General features: G+C 47.0%; 1 protein-coding gene across 1 annotated transcript in view; it reads left to right on the forward strand.

Moving 5' to 3' along the window:
- LOC116945893 (A disintegrin and metalloproteinase with thrombospondin motifs 18-like) overlaps positions 1 to 19,255 on the forward strand; it is a 108,354-nt gene that overhangs the window by 84,602 nt on the left and 4,497 nt on the right. Inside the window, exons 19-22 of the mRNA XM_076069668.1 lie at positions 560 to 761; positions 1,864 to 2,058; positions 10,359 to 10,688; positions 16,840 to 16,996. Coding sequence (XP_075925783.1) covers positions 560 to 761; positions 1,864 to 2,058; positions 10,359 to 10,688; positions 16,840 to 16,996 — 884 coding nt within the window. The remainder of the gene's footprint in view (positions 1 to 559; positions 762 to 1,863; positions 2,059 to 10,358; positions 10,689 to 16,839; positions 16,997 to 19,255) is intronic.

Here is a 19,255-nt window from a genome sequence, read left to right on the forward strand (position 1 = left end):
TACTCCAGTTTATTCCCGCTTACAAAACATTCTCCAAAAATAAATTGGCCAAACATCTTAATCCAGGACCCTACAAACGTGAGCCATGGGGATTATGGAGGATTTCCTGGACAAATTAATGACAATTCTCATCATATTAACGTTGGACTGAAGTATTACTTACAGTCACCTCTCAATAGCCGCTGAGAAGATGTTTGGACCTGTGGATTCAATCTCTTGATGTGCACGCTGGTGTGTGTTTACGTCACTGTTAAGCCAAAAATATAGAGCTTGCTTGCACATATACCTACATTTTCTGGCGCATATTTGTGTCAAATTATATTTGCACAGTTTTCATTATTTTTTTTCTCCTATTTTTATTTTATTTACGACCATTACACATTGCATTTGTTATTTGTGCAATATTCTTTCAGCACCCCTGTACTCGTTCTCCACAATATCGATGTTATTTTGTCTTAGTTTTGTTGCTGGTGACGCTGGTGGTGCTGGTGCCGCCGTGCTCGCGCGGCGCCACAGATCTCCCGTGTAAAACGAGCGCGCCCGTGCGTGTGTGGAGCAGCTGGTCTGCAGGAGAGTGGAGCGCGTGCAGCGTGAAGTGCGGGGGAGGTCAACAGACGCGCGCCGTCGCTTGCGTCCGTGCCGGGGCATCGGGAACTCTCCCCGCCGACGACTCGGCGTGCCCCGCGCCAGCGCCCGCCAAAACGCGAGCCTGCAACCCACAGGACTGTCCCCCGGCCTGGGTCATGGGGTCCTGGTCTCAGGTCGGTTGCGCAAGCCCGCGGCTCCCGCTCGCTCGCTCGCCGGCTCGCTCGAATTCGTGGAAGATGTTGCGAGGGCGCTTTTGGCTATGCTCCGCATTTCTCTTAATTTTTCCAGATTTCCCAATGTTTTTTTTTAAGTTTATACATACACACACACAAAAACAAGCCCACTATGTTTTAAACATGTGTTAAAGATGACGGGTAATTTATTGCGATGAAAGTTAGTAATCCTTTGTAAAAAAAAACCGCACACACACAAGGTACTTTAATCTGAACATTTACCATCTGCTGTGGTGCCATAGCCTCTGTTTCAGTTCACTCATTGGGGTCAGTCACCTCCCGATTACTCTTATATCACGGTTACTGTTCCCATGCACGTGATTGTTTGATTCATCCACTCACGTTGAGGATTGGGCTTACCAGACTGACCGATTCACCTCATCCACAACCACCGCGTTGCAGGTTACAACGCACAACCACTCACCTACCAACTCGCACACTCATAAATTCACTCACTCACTCACTCACGAACCCACTCACCCACCACACTGCTGGCTACCTCACTTCTAAATCTGCTTCTTCCCTCGCTCTGCTTCACTTCTGGGATTCCCTCCCATCGTCTCTCTTCCGAACGTCTCACAACCTTGCTCAATTCAAGAAAGATGTTGACTGTCATCTATTTCAACTTTAAGGGTGCCGTTTGTTGCCGAACATTTTTGGACATTTGGACCTGCTGTGCTAAAAAATTGTGATGTAAACAAAACCCCATGCTTTTTTCAACCGCTGCTCGAATGTTTGGCTCTCACCGCGTTTACTTTATGTTATTTATAAAAAAAAAAATTTCACCTCGATAAATCCCTTGATATGGAACACCTTGCTTTGCAAAGATGTTCAGGGTGTCAACTGACACACGCATAGCAAACACGTAACGCCATTGTACGTGCAACGTACAACTCATGCGCTTTACATTTACGCAATGGAAACCACAACCACGCCTCCGATCGGCACGGCTGGCGTTCCTTGCTCCACCACGGTCGGTCCTCATCAGCGTCGCGTTGCGCTGCCACGTTTTTCCCACCGCCGCCGCCGCCGCCGCCGCCAGTGTTCCAAGCCGTGTGGACGCGGCGTGAGGACGCGCGCCGTTCAGTGCCGCAGCTCGGGCCGAGGGGGCCGCTCGCTGCCGCTGGCGGACGAGCGCTGCGACGCCCGCGGGAAGCCCGCGCACCGCGAGTTTTGCATGCTGCGCCGCTGCCGCAGGGAGCCTCACCTGCAGTGGCTCATCTCGGCGTGGTCCGAGGTGGGTGGGCGTGCGTCGCCGCCGTGATCATCGTGCTTGTCACCACGACCAGCATCATCGCCGCGCATCCGATTTGCACGGTTGGCCACGTACGGTGGCCAACGAAGTTGAATGTACGTAAATACATACGGCATCATCGTCATCATGATACACCATCCGCCGTGATTAATCCACTGCCAGACGAAGGCCTCCCAAAGCTGTTGCCGTCTCTCACGTCCCTCCGATGTTAGATGTGCACCCATAGCGCCTGCGCACGAGCTGATATCACTTGATGCCCTTTTAGCAATAGGTGGCCGGGTGGCTCAGCGGGCTAATGCTGTGTTCGGGCACTGAGCGAGCTGCCACTGGTAAGAGCCCCTTGGTTTGAATCCAGGTTATTCAACACCCGTGAATAAATCTGGTGTTCAAGTTCTTAAGTACGGCCAAGTTGGTGGCCTCCTCCTGCTCAACAATGATTGAACAAGATGAGTAGCGATAGAGAGGCAAAGCTGTTGAGGATTTTCTAACACCTTATGAGTTATTCGAAGCAACAAAGGGAACTGTGGTGAAGAATACAAATTAGGGTTGACAGGATTTTTTATTTTAGTCAGGTGGCATTATGGTTGGAGCAAATGACTTGCACTCAGGAGCGCACAAGTTCAAATCCTTATCAGGGCTCAACTGAATCCTCTCTAGGAAGTTGATAAAATGAGGACCACTTTGTTTTACGGTTATAATACTTACTGGCCTTTGTCTTCGGACTGTGGAATGTTCACTACTGACTCGGAAATGCAAATGCAGATTAGGGCCATCCCATTAATTATTGAGCTGAGAGAGACACTTTAGTTTTCTATGCCATTGTACACTGCCAAAGAAAACTGTGACACATCCACAACACGAGTCACTGGCAGCGATTCAAATTCTGGATTCCGAGCATAAACCACGGCGCCCATCCTCATTGCAACAAACGGCGGGTAGTGTGAGATTTATCCAAGCTTTTCCGTCGGCATAGCAAAAGCAGCAAAGTCGCCACTGAAGACGGCGACGTTGCGAAATCATCGGAGGCTGCCGAGCGCGTGGTGGTAGCGGTGGTGGTGGCTTTGAGAAATTGAGACCCGGCCTCTGACGGTCAAAGCCCACCTGGCCAGAACTTGACTTGCCAAAGCCGTTTCCTTGATAGTATAAAGCATCAACAGATGTGCATCGTGGATAGTATAAAGCATCAACAGCTGTGCATCATGGATCTTTTTGAGATGATACAAGAGCTTGCGGGTTTTTGTTCGTTCATCTTAACCCCCCCCCAGCGGTTGAAAGAGACATCCAATTGTAACAGACGGCGGGAACAAATTGTAACTGCGGACATCTGCAGATGTTCTCGCTGCGGTGTAAAATTAGCCAAGGTGATTGATCACATGCCATACCATACACAGCTCAGAAAACTGCATTTGATATGAGCTATGACACGAGGCTCATCAATTATATGTTGAATCCCTATGCAGTACATACACGTATTATGTCCATGCGGTATATCGTGGTTGGGGGGGGGGGGGGGGGTTAGGAGAGGCACAGTGGTCTGCGCATTGCGTTACGAACCCCCGGTGACCCGAGTTACACATTTGTGTACGTGCATAGTTCGGGTCGGTTCAGAGGCGCGGGCAACCACAGGATGAGGGGGAAGGCATCCAGAACTGGTGGCAAACAATTGCCCGAGCTCTGCGAAACCTAGATTGGGACATTTGGCCAACTCCACGAATGTGTGGAAGGAGGCCAGAGCACTCGGTGAAAACCCACACCGACAAGGGGGTACCACTCTGTCCCATACAGATGAAGCAGATGGAGACTAGTTCACACTCGCCGCACCACCGCCTCCTGGCAGGCCAATATGTGGCACCTGGACGCCCACAGGGAAGGGAGTTTCGCAACGTTGTTTGTGTGATCTTCCACCAAGCGGGTGCTGGATTACAGGCGTGTGTCACCGCCGCCCGGCCAACATCAGTGGGGAACAATACTTGAACTGGTCCTGCCCACCCCGGTACCCGCACCCCTTCAGCACCTGCACTGACCAGGATGGTGAAGTATGGTCAAACATCCCCCGTAGCCGAGACGGAGTGTGCGGACCTTAATCCGGGAATGCTTTGTCAAAAGGGGGGACGTTATTTATTCTTCGCATCCATCACGCTTAAATACTCACACCCGTGGGTGCTAATGCGTAACACATTTGCCGATGCCGGTTTGTGTTGCATAATGGAGGCTGGAGAAGTGACATTTGTAACCTGGGTCCGTGTCTCTGCATCTGACGTAGTCAAAAGGGGGCTTTTTTTGCATTTCTTTGTGCCGAGCCAAACTTGCACATGTGTTACGCAGCCTTGCTCAGCGAACCAACCTCTCACTCTGTAAACTTCCGTAGCCTCTCCTCACCCTCCAGGAACCACATTAATCAATCAGTGGCTCCTCTTGACATCCGTGTGATCTCTGGGAAACTGTTTCTGATTTGCTCTTTCATTCTTGAACTGTATCAAGTTCGCATACATGTCATCGCAGACTCATTGGTTCACCCCAACTGTTAATTTCATGCAGATGTTTCCTCTTTGTTCCCACAATTGTCGTATGACAATTAATAATTTTCAGCCCTTTTGGAATACGCTGCTCGATAAAGGCGTCTCCGTGCCGTGTTGGTCATGGGTATTGATTGACCGCACCTCACCACGCTGCGAAGCGTGGGTTTGTGAAGGGAGCACACAGGGCTGGTTCAAATTTAATAATTACTGCATACTCAAATCACATCAAGTAAACATTTCATAATTACTGCATACTCAAATCACATCAACATCTAGGTCCAGGGAAAACATGTTAGTTCTCAGTTTGGAGCTCATTAAGGCATCATAACCACAGATGTGACATTTTGGGCATAAGTGAGACATCCTAAGAACAACGGTGGCCAACTTGTAACAGATAAAGAGCCAAAAAGTGCCCATGAGTTCTGAAAAGAGCCAAGTGTATACATACGTGTGTGTATATATCGACAGTTTTCGGCACAGCACGGGATACATTCATCATTCTTTGCTACTACTGCGATAGTGCGTTCTTTGTTATGCCTCTTCCATAGAGTCACGTGTGGTGGATTAAAGAGCCGCATGCACCTCGGGAGACACCAGTTGACCACCGCTGGCCTAGAAGGTTCTATCTTACCCATCCGCTCAACTGCGCGTTCTTCATCTGTGTCAACCTGGTTGAACATTCGAGTCTGCCAAAGGAGACTTTAGAGTTGGGCGAATTAACTACAAACATTAACAGTGGTGGGATGTGAACGACCTCACCTGGTATACAGGAGGTCGTGGGTTTGATCCAAACCATGATACCTGTATATTTGGAGTTTGCATGTTCTCCCTGTGGTCTTGTGGACTTTTCTCCGGTTTTTCCCTCCAATTTTTAGAAACGAGTGTTTTAGAGTATATTTCTGCTATAAATTTGCACATGATAAGCTACTTTCTTTGAGCTATCATTTGTGGCCAGGTCGCTTCATAAAAAGAGCTATATAGCTTAGTAGGCCTTATCTGGTAAAATAAAATAATAATTTAGTTTATAAAAAATACTGTATGTGGTCATTGCTGACCAGACTGAGACACAACCAAATATGCCACCTATAAGAACCTGGTTTCATCTCAAGGTGGGAACAATGCCCTTTTTGAATCCAGGCTATCAACAGTTCTGGCTAAGTGCCCCGACAGATGCCTTTTGGTGGTTTGACACAACCATCTCGATTTACAGTTTATTTGCCCAGGTCACCCTACGCGCCAAAACGCCCTTCGCGCAAAGCATTTAAGCGAAATCACAAATATGTTGACGTGTGCTGCCAGGGCGGAGAGCTGAGTTTGTAGGCTGCTTTCTGCATGTGTGTCACATGTGTGACGGGCTGCAAGCAGGCAGGGAGTCAAGGAAGCAGCGGAGGCAGGCAGGGAGGGATGGTAGGAGACAGGGGGCAGGGAGGGTGGGATGGAGGGAGACAGGGAGGGATGGTAGGAGACAGGGGGCAGGGAGGGTGGGATGGAGGGAGACAGGGAGGGATGGTGGGAGGCAGGGGAAGGGAGGGTGGGATGGAGGGAGACAGGGAGGGAGAGGGGGCGGGAGGGTTGCTGTGCGGTGGGTGGAAAATCAGGTGTGGGGCTAGCTTCCTGCGCGGACCCATACACGCCCGGGACACATCAAGGGCTAGATTTACAGCAGTTGTGCAGCCGCTTTCAAGATCAAGCATAGGGGCTTCACTGCCTAGGATCAAAGTGCAACTAGCGCCAATGCTTTGAAGGCAATGGACACAAAGCGCTACATTCCGGGCTTGGGTTTGGAATGGGACGGGAGCCCAGAAAGCGACATCACTTTTGATCAGAGGAGTTAAGAAAGTTTTCTGTTAATTACAGCAATTATATCAACTTGCCTCTGTTTGATTGGTCATTGTATTACGCAAAGCACTCAAAGTACAAAGTTAGAGTGCCATTGCTCGAGAGATTTCTGGGCCAGGATTAATCTCCATTTGATTGTGCTGAACCAGTGGTGGAAATTCCACATTGCTATGGCGAGGCTCGTTCAACTATGAGACAACCGCCGCTGTTGACTTCCCACTGATTGATACCCCACGTGATGCTATTATAGAATTGTGAACATTTAGGGAAATTAATTCCACTTCGCGATGGATGAGAAGGGCAATGCAGCAATGATATCACGTGTCTTCACCAAAGGAAGAAAAGCTAAAAAAATAAGTGTCCAGGCAAGAAAATGGTTGCTGACATTAAAAAAATAACATGCGGGTTCGATACCATGGTTCAGATGACAATGTTGTTTTTTTACACTTAAAAATTTATACTTTTCAGTTGTAAATACAAAACATTACTGTAATGAATATTCACTAAAAAAATGAAGTATTTTTAAACTCTACTGTTCAGAGTATACATAACCCCATTCTACAAATCTTAACTGGTACCAAGGATGAACCCTCGAACTAACAACATAAGGAGTGTACTGGATTACTTGCACCTGTGGCAAATGCTACGTTGGCCAGATGGGATGAACTATTTAGCCCAAGAACAAAATACCATGGAGGATCATCAAACACTCACAAACACAAGTTTCAGCAGTTGTGAAATATGCCCGCCAACAAGGGTTGGCGGGCATATGAATGTTCTATGCTAAACTAATCACGACTGGCCAAGGCTGTCAACCGAGTTGACAGCTAAATGGCTGCGTGTGGATTGCAAAATGCGTCCTTAAGTAATCACATAACAACCTTAATTTAAAAAGTGTATTTACGTAAATGTAAACTAACACGTCAGTAACGCATCAGTTTTATAATCTACATATATATAAAAGGCAAAGTTCTGAATATGTGTCTGTTCAAAATGTTTAGCGTACTTCCCGACATGCAACAAACTGGAAAATTGGCATGTGGGTACTTTCCAGACTATACACCATGCAAAAAATATAAATATAGACCTTTGGGTGTTTTTCTTGTTGGGGGGGAGCTCAATAATGCATTTATTTTTTCCACGGCAAGTGAGCTGTGATGTCAAATCTGTCACGTGACCCGCGCATGTGGAAGTGTAACGCATTGTAGTGTCGTAGTTAGCGCGCCGTGCTACGAACCCGGCCACCCAAGTTCGATTCCCGCTCGAGGCCATCACCGGTGACGATTATTTCAACCGGTCCTCGGCCTCCCCTAGGTCGACTCAGCCTCAAACGAGTAACTGCTGTGGTGTGTGAACATCGCCACTGGTGAGACAAAGGCGGCCGGGCGTGGTGAATCCAATTCCCGGGCGAAGCCGGGTAGTGCAGCTCGTATAGTTATATTACACGATTTAGTGTTATATTTCGTATAACTAATTAACTACGACGAACCAGTATCACCACGTGAATTTGCACCTCATATTAACATATTTAACGGAATTTATAATAATCTAACATAATTGCCTAATATAATTGATTTAACTATGACTAACCTTGTTTCACCACGTAATTTACCGTAAGCTAACATAAACTATGCATTTACGTCAACCTTTAGACATCGCTTCCTGCCACTCCCTATTCCATTGCGGGCCCACACTGATGACATCTTATGAGCTCTCTATTCATGGCCCAAGACTGGAGGACATTTTCACAATTCTGGCAACTGCCTGATGATGCTGGTTGTAGCTATTAGAGACACGTGGAACTACCCAAATGTTAAACGTTGTGCATCGCTCTCTCTCTCTCTCTAACACACCGCTGTGCTGAAGCTGCATTGAATTGCCACGTCTGTTCACGTGACAACTTCAATATTTAGCTGTGTCAGGTTTAGGAGTGTTTACGAAACAAATTTCGCTCACGCGATCTGACCCAAACATCGATTATACATTTTTTACCGCTATCCTGTATCGAGTATTGCCCTATAGTGTTGTATAGTTTTTATTGTTATAAACACTATAAATTACCTGTTGAATGTATAAGTATTAGAAAATATAATTTTGTGAATGGACAGTGAGCGTTAACAATGCACACTTTTCAGTGTTGAGATTCGATCAATTGGCTCATTTGTCTCCCCGTCCATCCCCTTGTCCATGGAATCCTTTAGTCCAGTAGTTCTGAACCTTTACTGCTGCCTTGCAGTAAAGGTTAATACATGCATAGGATTTTATCAAACAAAGTAAGTTGTACTTACGTGCCCGTGCTTAAATTTGTATTTCGATGATTTAACTTCCAAAAAGATCTGGCCATGCCTCGCACCCCCAGAAAGGGCATCTCGCACCCCCAGGAGGTGCGTGATGCACCCCAGGTTAAGAAGAGCCACTGCTTGTTTAGCCATTGCCCTCACTGCTCCGATGTGTTTGCGGATTGTGCCACGTGTTGTTCGGCACTTTGTGACTGGCCCCCGGCATGGGAATGTGGAAATTTCCATAGCTGGCTCAGAGCTGCCGACAGAGCTAAGCTTTGGCCCATTTGCTCACGTGAGCAAGGAGCTACTTTCGACTCCATATGTTTACAACACGCCTGGGTGAACGTCCACCGAGGGAGATGGAGTGATGAAATCAGCTCGTGTTCAGAAGCTAGATGGATTATTGCATCTCAGGGCCATGAGTAATGGTGGCTGCCTGAGGAGTGCTTAATCCAGCAGTGAAGAGATGAGGGAGGTTTCAGCAGTGAAGAGATACGTCCTGCAGTAGCTAATGGAGCACGTTACGTTACTGTCCGGACGTTTTGAGAATGGGGTTATTAAATGTGTGTGCGCACATGCATGTGTACGCAAACTGTATACGTATATTACTTTTTAAACGATTAACTGGTATTGATTGTTGGGAGCATTATTAATAATATTATTTAATGCGGTCTAAGTTTCCGGAGCGCTTGTGACACTGTTATATTGTGCGGGCTCGTATTGCCACCTAGTGGGCTTTGAGGGACACCTTGACGGAAACAGAAATTCTGAAATTTGCAGCATTGGCACGAATGTTTTTCAGGAATTAATTTTGATATCCACTCGTGGGTATTGCTAAACGGGCACCGCTTGCAGGCATGCACGAGCAGTGTCGGGGATATGCCACCCCTAATTAGTCACTGGACTTTCAGTAGGGGTTGTGAAAATTGAAGAGTTTATTTCTCTGAATAATGTTACAAAGTTTGATAATTTAATAGCCAATTAAAAGATATATTTTGAAGATGTTCTACATTTGTATTTTGCTATTATTTTCTTTTACTTCGGTTTTTCTGACATTAAATGTCTTCAATTAGAATGTTGTCGTTTTATAAATAAAACATATTTTAGCATGCACAATATATATATATTTTCACACATTTTACATTCGTACATTTGTATTAATTATTTGCAATTAGCCCAGAGAAATTTCCTTACTGGGCTCAAACTCTCAGCGATCGCATCGTTAAAAAAAGACTACAAATAATAATACCACTAATTGCCATTCCAATTGGCCAGAACATGTAAAGTCTGAGTGTCCTTCCTTTAGCTGTCTTTTACATGTTCACTGTTTGTCTTTGGAAGGGTGATCTCCATCCGTCACTCCCTTCATCTCTTTTATTAACATGGTAAATTCCCACTGCATCACCGTGTGTTTCAGTCTCTCTGCATTACTTATCATGGCCTGCTAATTTCTCTCTCTCTCTCTCTCTCGTCTGTCCGTTTGTTCTTACTGGGCTGGAAAAATAATGGTCCGTCTCTCTTTACCTCCTCGTGCTAAATCCCCACCGTCTTGCGTGGCCATCTCTCTCGTCTTGGTGGTGAATTCTCACCGTCCGTGCGTGCGTGCGTGCGTGTCCCCCCCCCCCCCCCCCGCCTTCGCCAGTGCTCCGCGACGTGCGGGCCCGGCGTGCAGCGGCGCTCGGTGTCGTGCGGCGAGCGCGACGCCGGCGGCGCCCTGCGCGAGTCGCCCTCCCGCCGCTGCCGCCAACTTCCCAAGCCTCCCGCCAGCACGGAGAGGCCCTGCCGGCTCGCGTCGTGCCCCGCCGCTCCTCCTCCTCCTCCTCGCCCTCCTCCTCGTCCCCCTGCTGCGCTGCCCCGTGCGCTGCCTCGGCCGGCCGAGCGGCAGAAACTGGCGGCGCCGCTGGGGGCCTCGGCGGACAAGGCGGTGACGAGCAACGCCATCCCGCAGTGGGACTCTGCCACGTGGTCGCAGGTGCCCGGCGACGAAGCGCGGCATCCGGACCCCCCCCCCCCCCCCCCCCGCGAGATATTGAAACTATAAGCCCCCCGACCATTACCGAAGGAAACAGGTTGTATTTTACCGGGTAAGGCCCGCTGAGCTGCAATGGCCATTTTTTTCAGAAGCGACCTGGCCTGAGTGGAGTAGCTTGTCACCGCGTGGACATTTATTGCAGCTCAGATGCTCCAAACGCGCGGTAATTCGAAATGTGGAGGGGGAAAAAAACCACAGAGGAACTGGAGAAAAATGTGACTGCGGGGAGAGAGACATGCAAACCTCCAAATATACGGGCGTCGGGGTCGGGATCGAATTCGCGAGCTCCTGTGTATACCGGGCGAGGTAGTTAACAGTTCGCCACCGTGCTGCTTGGCCGTCTACCGTATGTGGGGCTCTCACCCGGTTAATTAGAAGCAACTGTTATCACCAATGGGGAGGCTGCAATGGCATGATGCTTTACACGGTAAGCTTGCTCCCCACTGCCTCCCTCGTCCGCTCTGTGGTCTATATGTGTTCACCATTGTCAGTGGATGAGGAGGTGGTGTGTTGTAGGGTAAACTGTGGGTTCCCCCACCTCTTCCAAATATTTGGCCAGCAGGGAGAGTAAGCCGAATCTCCTCTCGAGGTCCTACAACAGAGCCCCCTTTCGTGGAGGCCTTTCTGCAAGCAATGGTAGAGGGCTGCTCTTTTATGGTTATTACTCGTGAATCCGTGACCACCGCAATTTCGTCTTAATAGGATGTTAACGTGTGTTTTTTTTGTCTGTCTCTGTCTTTTTTTTGTCTGTGTTGGTTTCGTTTGGTAAAAAAAAAATCGCTGTCTCTTTCTCTTGCCTCTGGCTTTTGGACGGTCTCCCTCGTGCACATAGACCATAGCCAGTGGGCGGTCAGCGCGCTTCCACAGGAACACGCATCTAGAAGGGGCGCTGAAAAAAAATCCCGAGAGGCATGAAAAAACGTGCACCTCAAGGGGAAGAGAGAGAGATACAGAAATTAGACGTACAACTGAGCATGGAGAGAAAGAGGCCCCTTGGGGGGGGGCTCCAAAAATGATGGCGCCACGTGTTGAGGCTTGCCCTGAGCGTGCGGTGTTGGGAAAAGTCCGTGGCCCCTGCACAGAAGTAGCGCAGTTGTGCTAAAACGGAGAGAGAGCGCACGCTCAGTGTAACGTACACGACGATCGAGGCGGATTGTCAAAATCGAATTGCGGTTGATTTACTCTGTGGCGTCCGCTCCCCAATCAAGCTCTCAACGCCACTCTTGGCGTCGTGCCATGAGATGAACATTTTCACTCTGGGGACTCCCGGAGCCGGGATGTGTCAATTTCGGTATAATGCCAATATGAATATGGTAAGGGATTTTTGTGGATTCATTCAGCCATTCGTGACTTGGCTGAGGCCATTGAATCGTTCTTCTTGAGAACCCTTTTAATTGTTGGTGGTTGCTTGGATTTTACATTGAGGACCTCGATACTGTTGGCTATGTCACATTTACAATCTAGATTTGAAGTTTTCGTGACTGCAAGGATCCATACTCTTTGGTTCTTTCGGTAAAGTCACGTAAAAAATGAAAAAAAATCACGACGTTTCGGGCGCAACATAAGCGTTCGCCATCAAGTGGGACACCCACAGCAAGAAACAATTTCCTAAAGTGGGTGTCCCACCTGATGACGGACGCTTGTGTTGCTCCCAAAACGTCGTGATTTATTTTTTATTTACTTTATTTTATACGTGACTTTACCGAAATAACCAAAGAGTATGTCACATATATGTTTAATTTTGGCGTTGGACGTAATTTTGTTTGTGTGCTACCTGATAAACGGTTCACTTCACAGGTTTCGAGTTGCCATGGCTGCCATTTAATGATTCCGGATTTCAATTTACCTTGAATTGGTCACACACGAAATACTCACCCAGTGCTGGCCTCTAAGTGCTTCCTACATGGTTTTCACAGTCCAAAAAAATAGCACTTGCGGGGGAACACAATTTTCGAGCGATAATGAAAGTGATGTTTGTTGTGGTTTGAAGAACAAAACTGAGAATTTTTCCCGGCGGCGATTACAACATTGGAACATCAATAGAATTGCGTGCATTGCACAGCACGGGGACTATTGCGATATGCAACACACTTTCTTCAAGGTCATTCATTGCTGCGTTCGGTCATGAACCTTTTAGATCACCCCTTGTACTCCTATTTCATTAAAACACACCTGACACTCCAATGGTCGAAAGTAATTACAAGTTAAACGCATCCATGCTCAGGTAAGAGTTGGATGATGCTCGTTTCTATCTGAAGCCCCTGGAGCCAGTGGTGAAGATTTCACTTTAATAAGAACAGTACCCGTCTCTCCATTCGACAATCGCTGTTAACTTGCCACAAATGGTACTTTATTTTATCCGCCCTGCAGGAATGAAGTCAGAGTCGGTCCTCTACCCGTTCAAGAGTAGAACGCATAATTGAAAGTTGTGAATCTCTAATCGCAGTGCCACGTGGTCAGCTGACAGTGGTCTTTCAATACCATAGTTGCAATACAATCCTTCACATACCTCATTTGCTGGGGACTGAGGTATAGACCGATATGTGGACAGGTTGGCTATGGGGACCTTGTTTATAAAATGACAGTTACAGCACTGCGTTCCTGTGCTTTAAAAGTAAGCGGATGTACGAGATTAAGAAAAGATCAGATTTGTGAACACATGTAGAGAAAATGCCAGTTACACCATCCACATATAATACACTAGCTGTGGACAGTTAGATAGTCAGGTCGGATATGTTTCATGGAACTGTGTTGAAAAAAAAAATGCACTGTAACTGGCATTGGCCGAACATCAAATTTATTCAATTGCGATTACACATTTATCAACGTTGCCCTCTACTGCGAAAACTTGACAAGACCCTCCTGAAAACGAAGCTCGAGATGCAATGCGGCTTTCCTGGGTAAAAGAGTGCAAAACAAATGTGTCAAAGCAACTTATGAGTGTGGCTCGTAAGGCCACGCAGATGGGGTGACGCTGCAGAATTTGTTGTGAAATTTGGCTTGGCGTGGCCCAAACGGTTATCCTCCACAGTGCTGGCACCAGGCATGCCTGCGTGAACTATTTCACCGCAGGGGAGAAGGGAACACAATTATCACACGCCGACACTTCCTCGGCACAATGTGAAATCCCGTAAGATAATTCGTGTGTGGATGGGCCCAATGGTGAACCTTCCTTTAAGGCTTGCTTAGGCACGGAGCCCAAACACAAGGCACCGTTTGCACTGGGCGAGATTAAACACGGCCTCTGGGTAGAAACAGACAGCGCGCAGCGTTTACATCGTTCCATTAACACTTTCCAGCATGTCTTAATGAGCGTGGCCAATTATTATTAACACGAATGCGGGGACATATTTGGTTGCGGAGAATTCACACATTGTGGCGAAGTATTCCTCCGTGGTCAGTATGATTTGGTATCACGAGTCAACGCTCGTTTTTTTTCCCTTCCTACGGAGACACTGGCATCTGCCATAGGAATAAGGAATTTCCACCAGTGCCTTGGGAACAGTAAAGGACATTAGTGCCATACCAAGGACGCGTTTGAGCACGGAGGATTTGATTTGGCTACGGACGTGTATGAGTACACACATACGTAGCCAACAATTACAATGACAATACTAAAAATAACAATAACTCGTAAAAAAATGTATATATTAGTGCAATTTGTACTTCAGTGCTATACCTACATTTATTCATTTTGTACTGACTTGCTTAACTTTCCTCAATCTTAATCTTGTGCATTTCTTGTATTGTTTGTTGACGGAACTTGCTTGACCACCGGGCCCTAACTGGAAATCTGTGAAAAAGAGCTTCACAGCTCATCAGATTCCTCCAGTACAAATAATGATTATGATTCTCATTCGGATAAATACTTACACGAGAGATTAATGCGTTAAATTGTGTAAGAGTCGTTTCCCCCCCCCCCCAATGCGTATATGAACGTATTGGTGGTACATAGGTACGCGGAATAAAAAAAAAAGCTAAATTTTCGCAATAAATTATTTACGTTCGCACGATTCGCAACCCCGGTGAGAAAATCTTGCGAGGTTGTGCATCAAAATCAATTCTCGTGATGTCGCAGCAGTCGCAAGACAAACGTTATGAGCAGCTGAACACGGAGCTTCACAGTCTCTTGACGTATCGCAGCACCCAGCCTGACGACGATTGGCCCCGTGTTCCAAAGGCAGATTTGACTCGTGCCCTAGACTTGGTCGGACTTTTGGTCGGACTTGTTCCTCGATTCATTTTCGGAATAATTTCTTGGCGGACGGTGGCATCAAAAGATTACGACTCCTAGTGTCACACGTTCAAATGGGAAAGCGGCTGCAACTTCTGATGGAGAGTCTGCAGCTCCACTCAAGGGCAACAGCGACATCGATTCAACGGACCCAAATCAACCGTCAATATTGACCTTTTTTTTTAAACAAGTCTCAGGAGTATGAAAAATAATAATATGTTTTATGTTTTACCCTTTCTGGCAATCAAACAGGTGCTAAGATGTTCAAACACCAAGTCGAAATATGTTGCAATGAATCAAGCCTGCATTAACCACGTGTACATTAACAAGCATGTTTTGTTTGCATGTTCATCACAAGCACTGTGTGTGGTGAATGCAGATTTTATTCCTTGGGAAAGGTTCCTATTTGGTGTTTTGTTCGCCAGAAAGGGTAAAACCTATTCTTATTTTTCATACTTTTATACTGGCAAAAATATCCAATGATGTTTCAGTAGACGCAATAAAACTTCGAACCTCGTCAAAACTTTGCGACAGGGTTAATTAAAAGGCTGATAAACAGATATGCTGATGAAAATGTTTTGTTTTTAGACGGTTTTATGAGGACCGGCGTGTTATGCTGCAATGGTGTACCGCCAAAACATCCGTAGGATGCATACAATTTATACACATAAGTCATGGAGCCACTGGAGGCGCTACATTCAGCACAATTGAAAAAGTATTGGATAGCATCAAAATGTGGAATGTCTTTGAATAACCCATTATCGGCTATCTGTTACTGGTTTAACTATCAGCTTTTAAAAGTTTATTTGAACACTTCTTTATATGCGTGAATATAGATATGCATTTCATAGTCTACATGCATGTACAGCATACATCATTATCATCAGCAGCAGCAGCTGTTATATATCCACTGCTGGATGAAGACCTCCCAATATAATCTCCATGCATTGCTACGTCTCACTCATGCAAATGAGCTGGTCTTGTCACTCCATATCCGCAGTGGTCGTTCTCTCTAGCGTGCTCTCTCCTCACCAAAGGAAATGTATATTTACGTGCAGTATATATCATTCTATACGTGTATATGTGTGTGATGGGGAGCGGTAGCGTAGCGGTTAGAGTGCTGCGCTACGAAGCCAGTGACCCGAGTTCGATTCCCTCTCAACGCCAACACCGGTGACGATTATCTGAACTGGTCATGGGCCTCCCCTAGGTCGACCCAGCCTCAAATGAGTACCGAGTGTGGTGTGTAAACATCGTCACTGGGGAGACAAAGTCGACCGGGCGTGATGCTGGTCACCCATCCCCGCGTGTGTCGGTGCCAGCCTTCATAGGTGTTCACTAACAGCACTTATCCCAACAGTCTGTTCAGGCTATAAAGGTGCTTCTGTTGTTTTGCAAGTGTTAGTGAACGTCACTTAAGGCGGCTGGCACAGCCGTTTAATTTCCTGGAGACTCAACCAGGACACGTGGGTGAGCTTGCAGCCTCTCCCACTGTCAGCCCCACCTACTCTTACATGGCCACCACCACTCAACCACTACCACTGCCCACAGAGTTAGTGGCCCTCCCACTCCACTGCCAACCTCACCCCAATAGTCCAGTAGCCCTGCCCTTTGCCCGTTCCCGAATCAGTACGAGACGAAAACATTTTGAAACTGGGGACAAAATCCCAAATTTTCCCCGAATTGAACGGGACACCAGGGAAAAGTGTTTCTGCAACCAGGGACAGTCCCGACCAAAACGGGACGTTCGGTAGCTTCAATCGTAAAGAGTGGCAACCTCTACTAGCCGTGTTCGAGATCGCTCGGTGTGATTCCTCGGCGCTCACGACCTTTCACCCCACGTCCGTGTCTCCGCAGTGCACGGTGAGCTGCGGTGGCGGCGTGCAGACGCGCGCGGTGCGCTGTGCGTCTCAGGGTCACCCGGCGCACGGGTGCCTCCCCCACCTAAGGCCGCCGATGTCCGCGGCCTGCAACACTCACTTCTGCCCTCACGACGCCTCCCTGCCCAACACAGGTGTGGCCGTGGAGCTGAACCGCCGCACCCTGTTGGTGCAACGTGCAAGGAATCATCAGCGCATTGTGGCCCTCTTGTCTTCGGTCGCTATCAAAATAAAAAAAAGTATTTAAAACCAAACTTTTGACATTTTACGAGGTAAGGCCCACTGAGCTATATACCTGGCGACCGGGCGACAATTGATCGCCCAACGAAGTGGATTATTGTATGGCAATGTATAGCAGCCAGCCAAATCATCTAAAGGCATGTTTTTTAAATGTGGAAGGAAAAACCGGAGGACCGGGGGAAAAGTCCATGCGACAACGGGGAGAGAGATGGTACCTGCAAATTCCAAATATACAGGCGTTAGGGTCGGGATCAAACCCACGACCTCCTGTATACCTGGCGAGGTAAATTTGACCATATGTAACCGACCTGACAGAAATGGTCATACGTGCTCACATTTATTATTTTGATGGTGACTTCAAACCACAATGCACCTCTTCAGGAAATGCTGATGGGTTTCTTTTTTTGCATAACGCACAAAGGGTTGAATGCTCTTTATATATTTCTGCATGTTATTTTAAATGTACGGGTTTCCAGCTTGCACTGGAATTCTGCTATTCTGTTACGACGGGATTTTTCTCGTCATTTAAATATTTGACATGTGTGGAAGCACGCTCGATTGCCTTCCCATTGCTTCAAAGTCACATTATTCCGCTGCTGGTAACGAGCGCTGGGCAGCAGTGCACTCTTATTTGTACGTCCTGAGATCCGTTGCTGGATGAAGGTCTCCAAATGTTATTTTGTCATGGGGTTTTAACAAATTTCACCATGCTGGTCAGTTCAGACACGGTCACTCTTATCGTAAATAAAATACTGTTAATAAAATAATAGAGTGCTGTACCATGTCGGGGAAACTGCGGTTGTCCACAATCTGAAAGTGGAATTTTTGTTGTACCGCTGAGTCCAGGCTGCCAGCAGAGATGAGCGCCATCCAACACTTTTGCTCGTCTATCTGCGTCTCATTCAACAGCTGCCCTCTTAGAAACGCAGTCGCGCGAGCACTTCTGACTTAACTTTAGTCTTCTACCCACGGCGAGTTCCGCAGATTTTTTTGCACGTACACTTCACACCAACTAAATCGTGAGTATGATCATGAATTGGCTCTGTACTTGGTCACGGTATGTCAACCAATTGGGGCTGTAAATCAAACGAACTGACTTTTTTACCCACGCTGGGATGGTGTAGGTGCATTCAGTTTTCACGCATGTCAAACCATTGACTTATTCCATAAATATTCACGTAGATAGGTTCAAAGAAAATAACAAAAAACTACGACGTTTCGATCGCAACACAAGCGGTCGTCATCAGGAAAAGGGGGTTAGCTTCTAAAGGCAAACTGTTTATAAAGGTTTGAAAAGGGCGTCACCCAAATGTCAGCAGCCAATGTTAATATAAGTGGTGAGCAGCAACCACGATAGTAGTTGGTTTTCCACCAATCAAAGGGCTGCCAGGTAAAAATTTGCATTTTAATGTAAGATCAGTGAGCGGCCTCCACCTCGAGGTCGGCGCGTGAAGGTGGCTGTGTTAGTGTGATAAATTTTACCTGTTAATGTAAAATTGGTAGGATGGGGACATGAAAGACAGTTATGACTTAAACTGGTTGATAACGTCCTTCCAATGATTGCTAAATTTGTACCCATCTTCTCAGTTGAACTTGTGTCTGTGTCTATATATGTGGATGGCTTCATGAACGAATCTTTGTTGATAGCCAGTGGATTTGAAAAGTACCTTCGTCTTAGAGAAATCTATTTCGTGTGATCCCACCGCATTAAAACAATGATCAGCCACGGCCGAGGTGTTGGTTCTACCGTGTTTCAGATCTGCCTTCTTATGTTCACGAACACGGTCCGAGACATGTCGCTTAGTTTCCCCAATGTAACCACTGCCGCAGACACAGCTTCGTTTGTAGACGCCGGGGTATTGCATGTCAGGGATCACATCCTTCACAGATGGGATCAGATCACGAATTTTACGTACTGTGTTAAATCGAACCTGGATCTTGTGTTTTTGCTGATGATTTTGGAAATCTTGGCAAGGTGATGGTTTTTGATTGTCTCTTTATTCGATGAAAAAAAAAATACAAATCCCATTACATTGCTGGGCAGGTTGCATGTGGTGGGGTGAATTGTGGGTACTCTCGCAATCTTTCAGGACATCTCGCCAGCATGAATGAGTAGACCTGAAAACCTTCCAGAGGGCCTCCTACTGGAGCTC

Source organism: Petromyzon marinus, chromosome 25, assembly GCF_048934315.1.
Source record: "Petromyzon marinus isolate PM22_M1 ecotype Great Lakes invasive population chromosome 25, UKy_Petmar_22M1.pri1.0, whole genome shotgun sequence".
Taxonomy (NCBI): domain Eukaryota; kingdom Metazoa; phylum Chordata; class Hyperoartia; order Petromyzontiformes; family Petromyzontidae; genus Petromyzon; species Petromyzon marinus.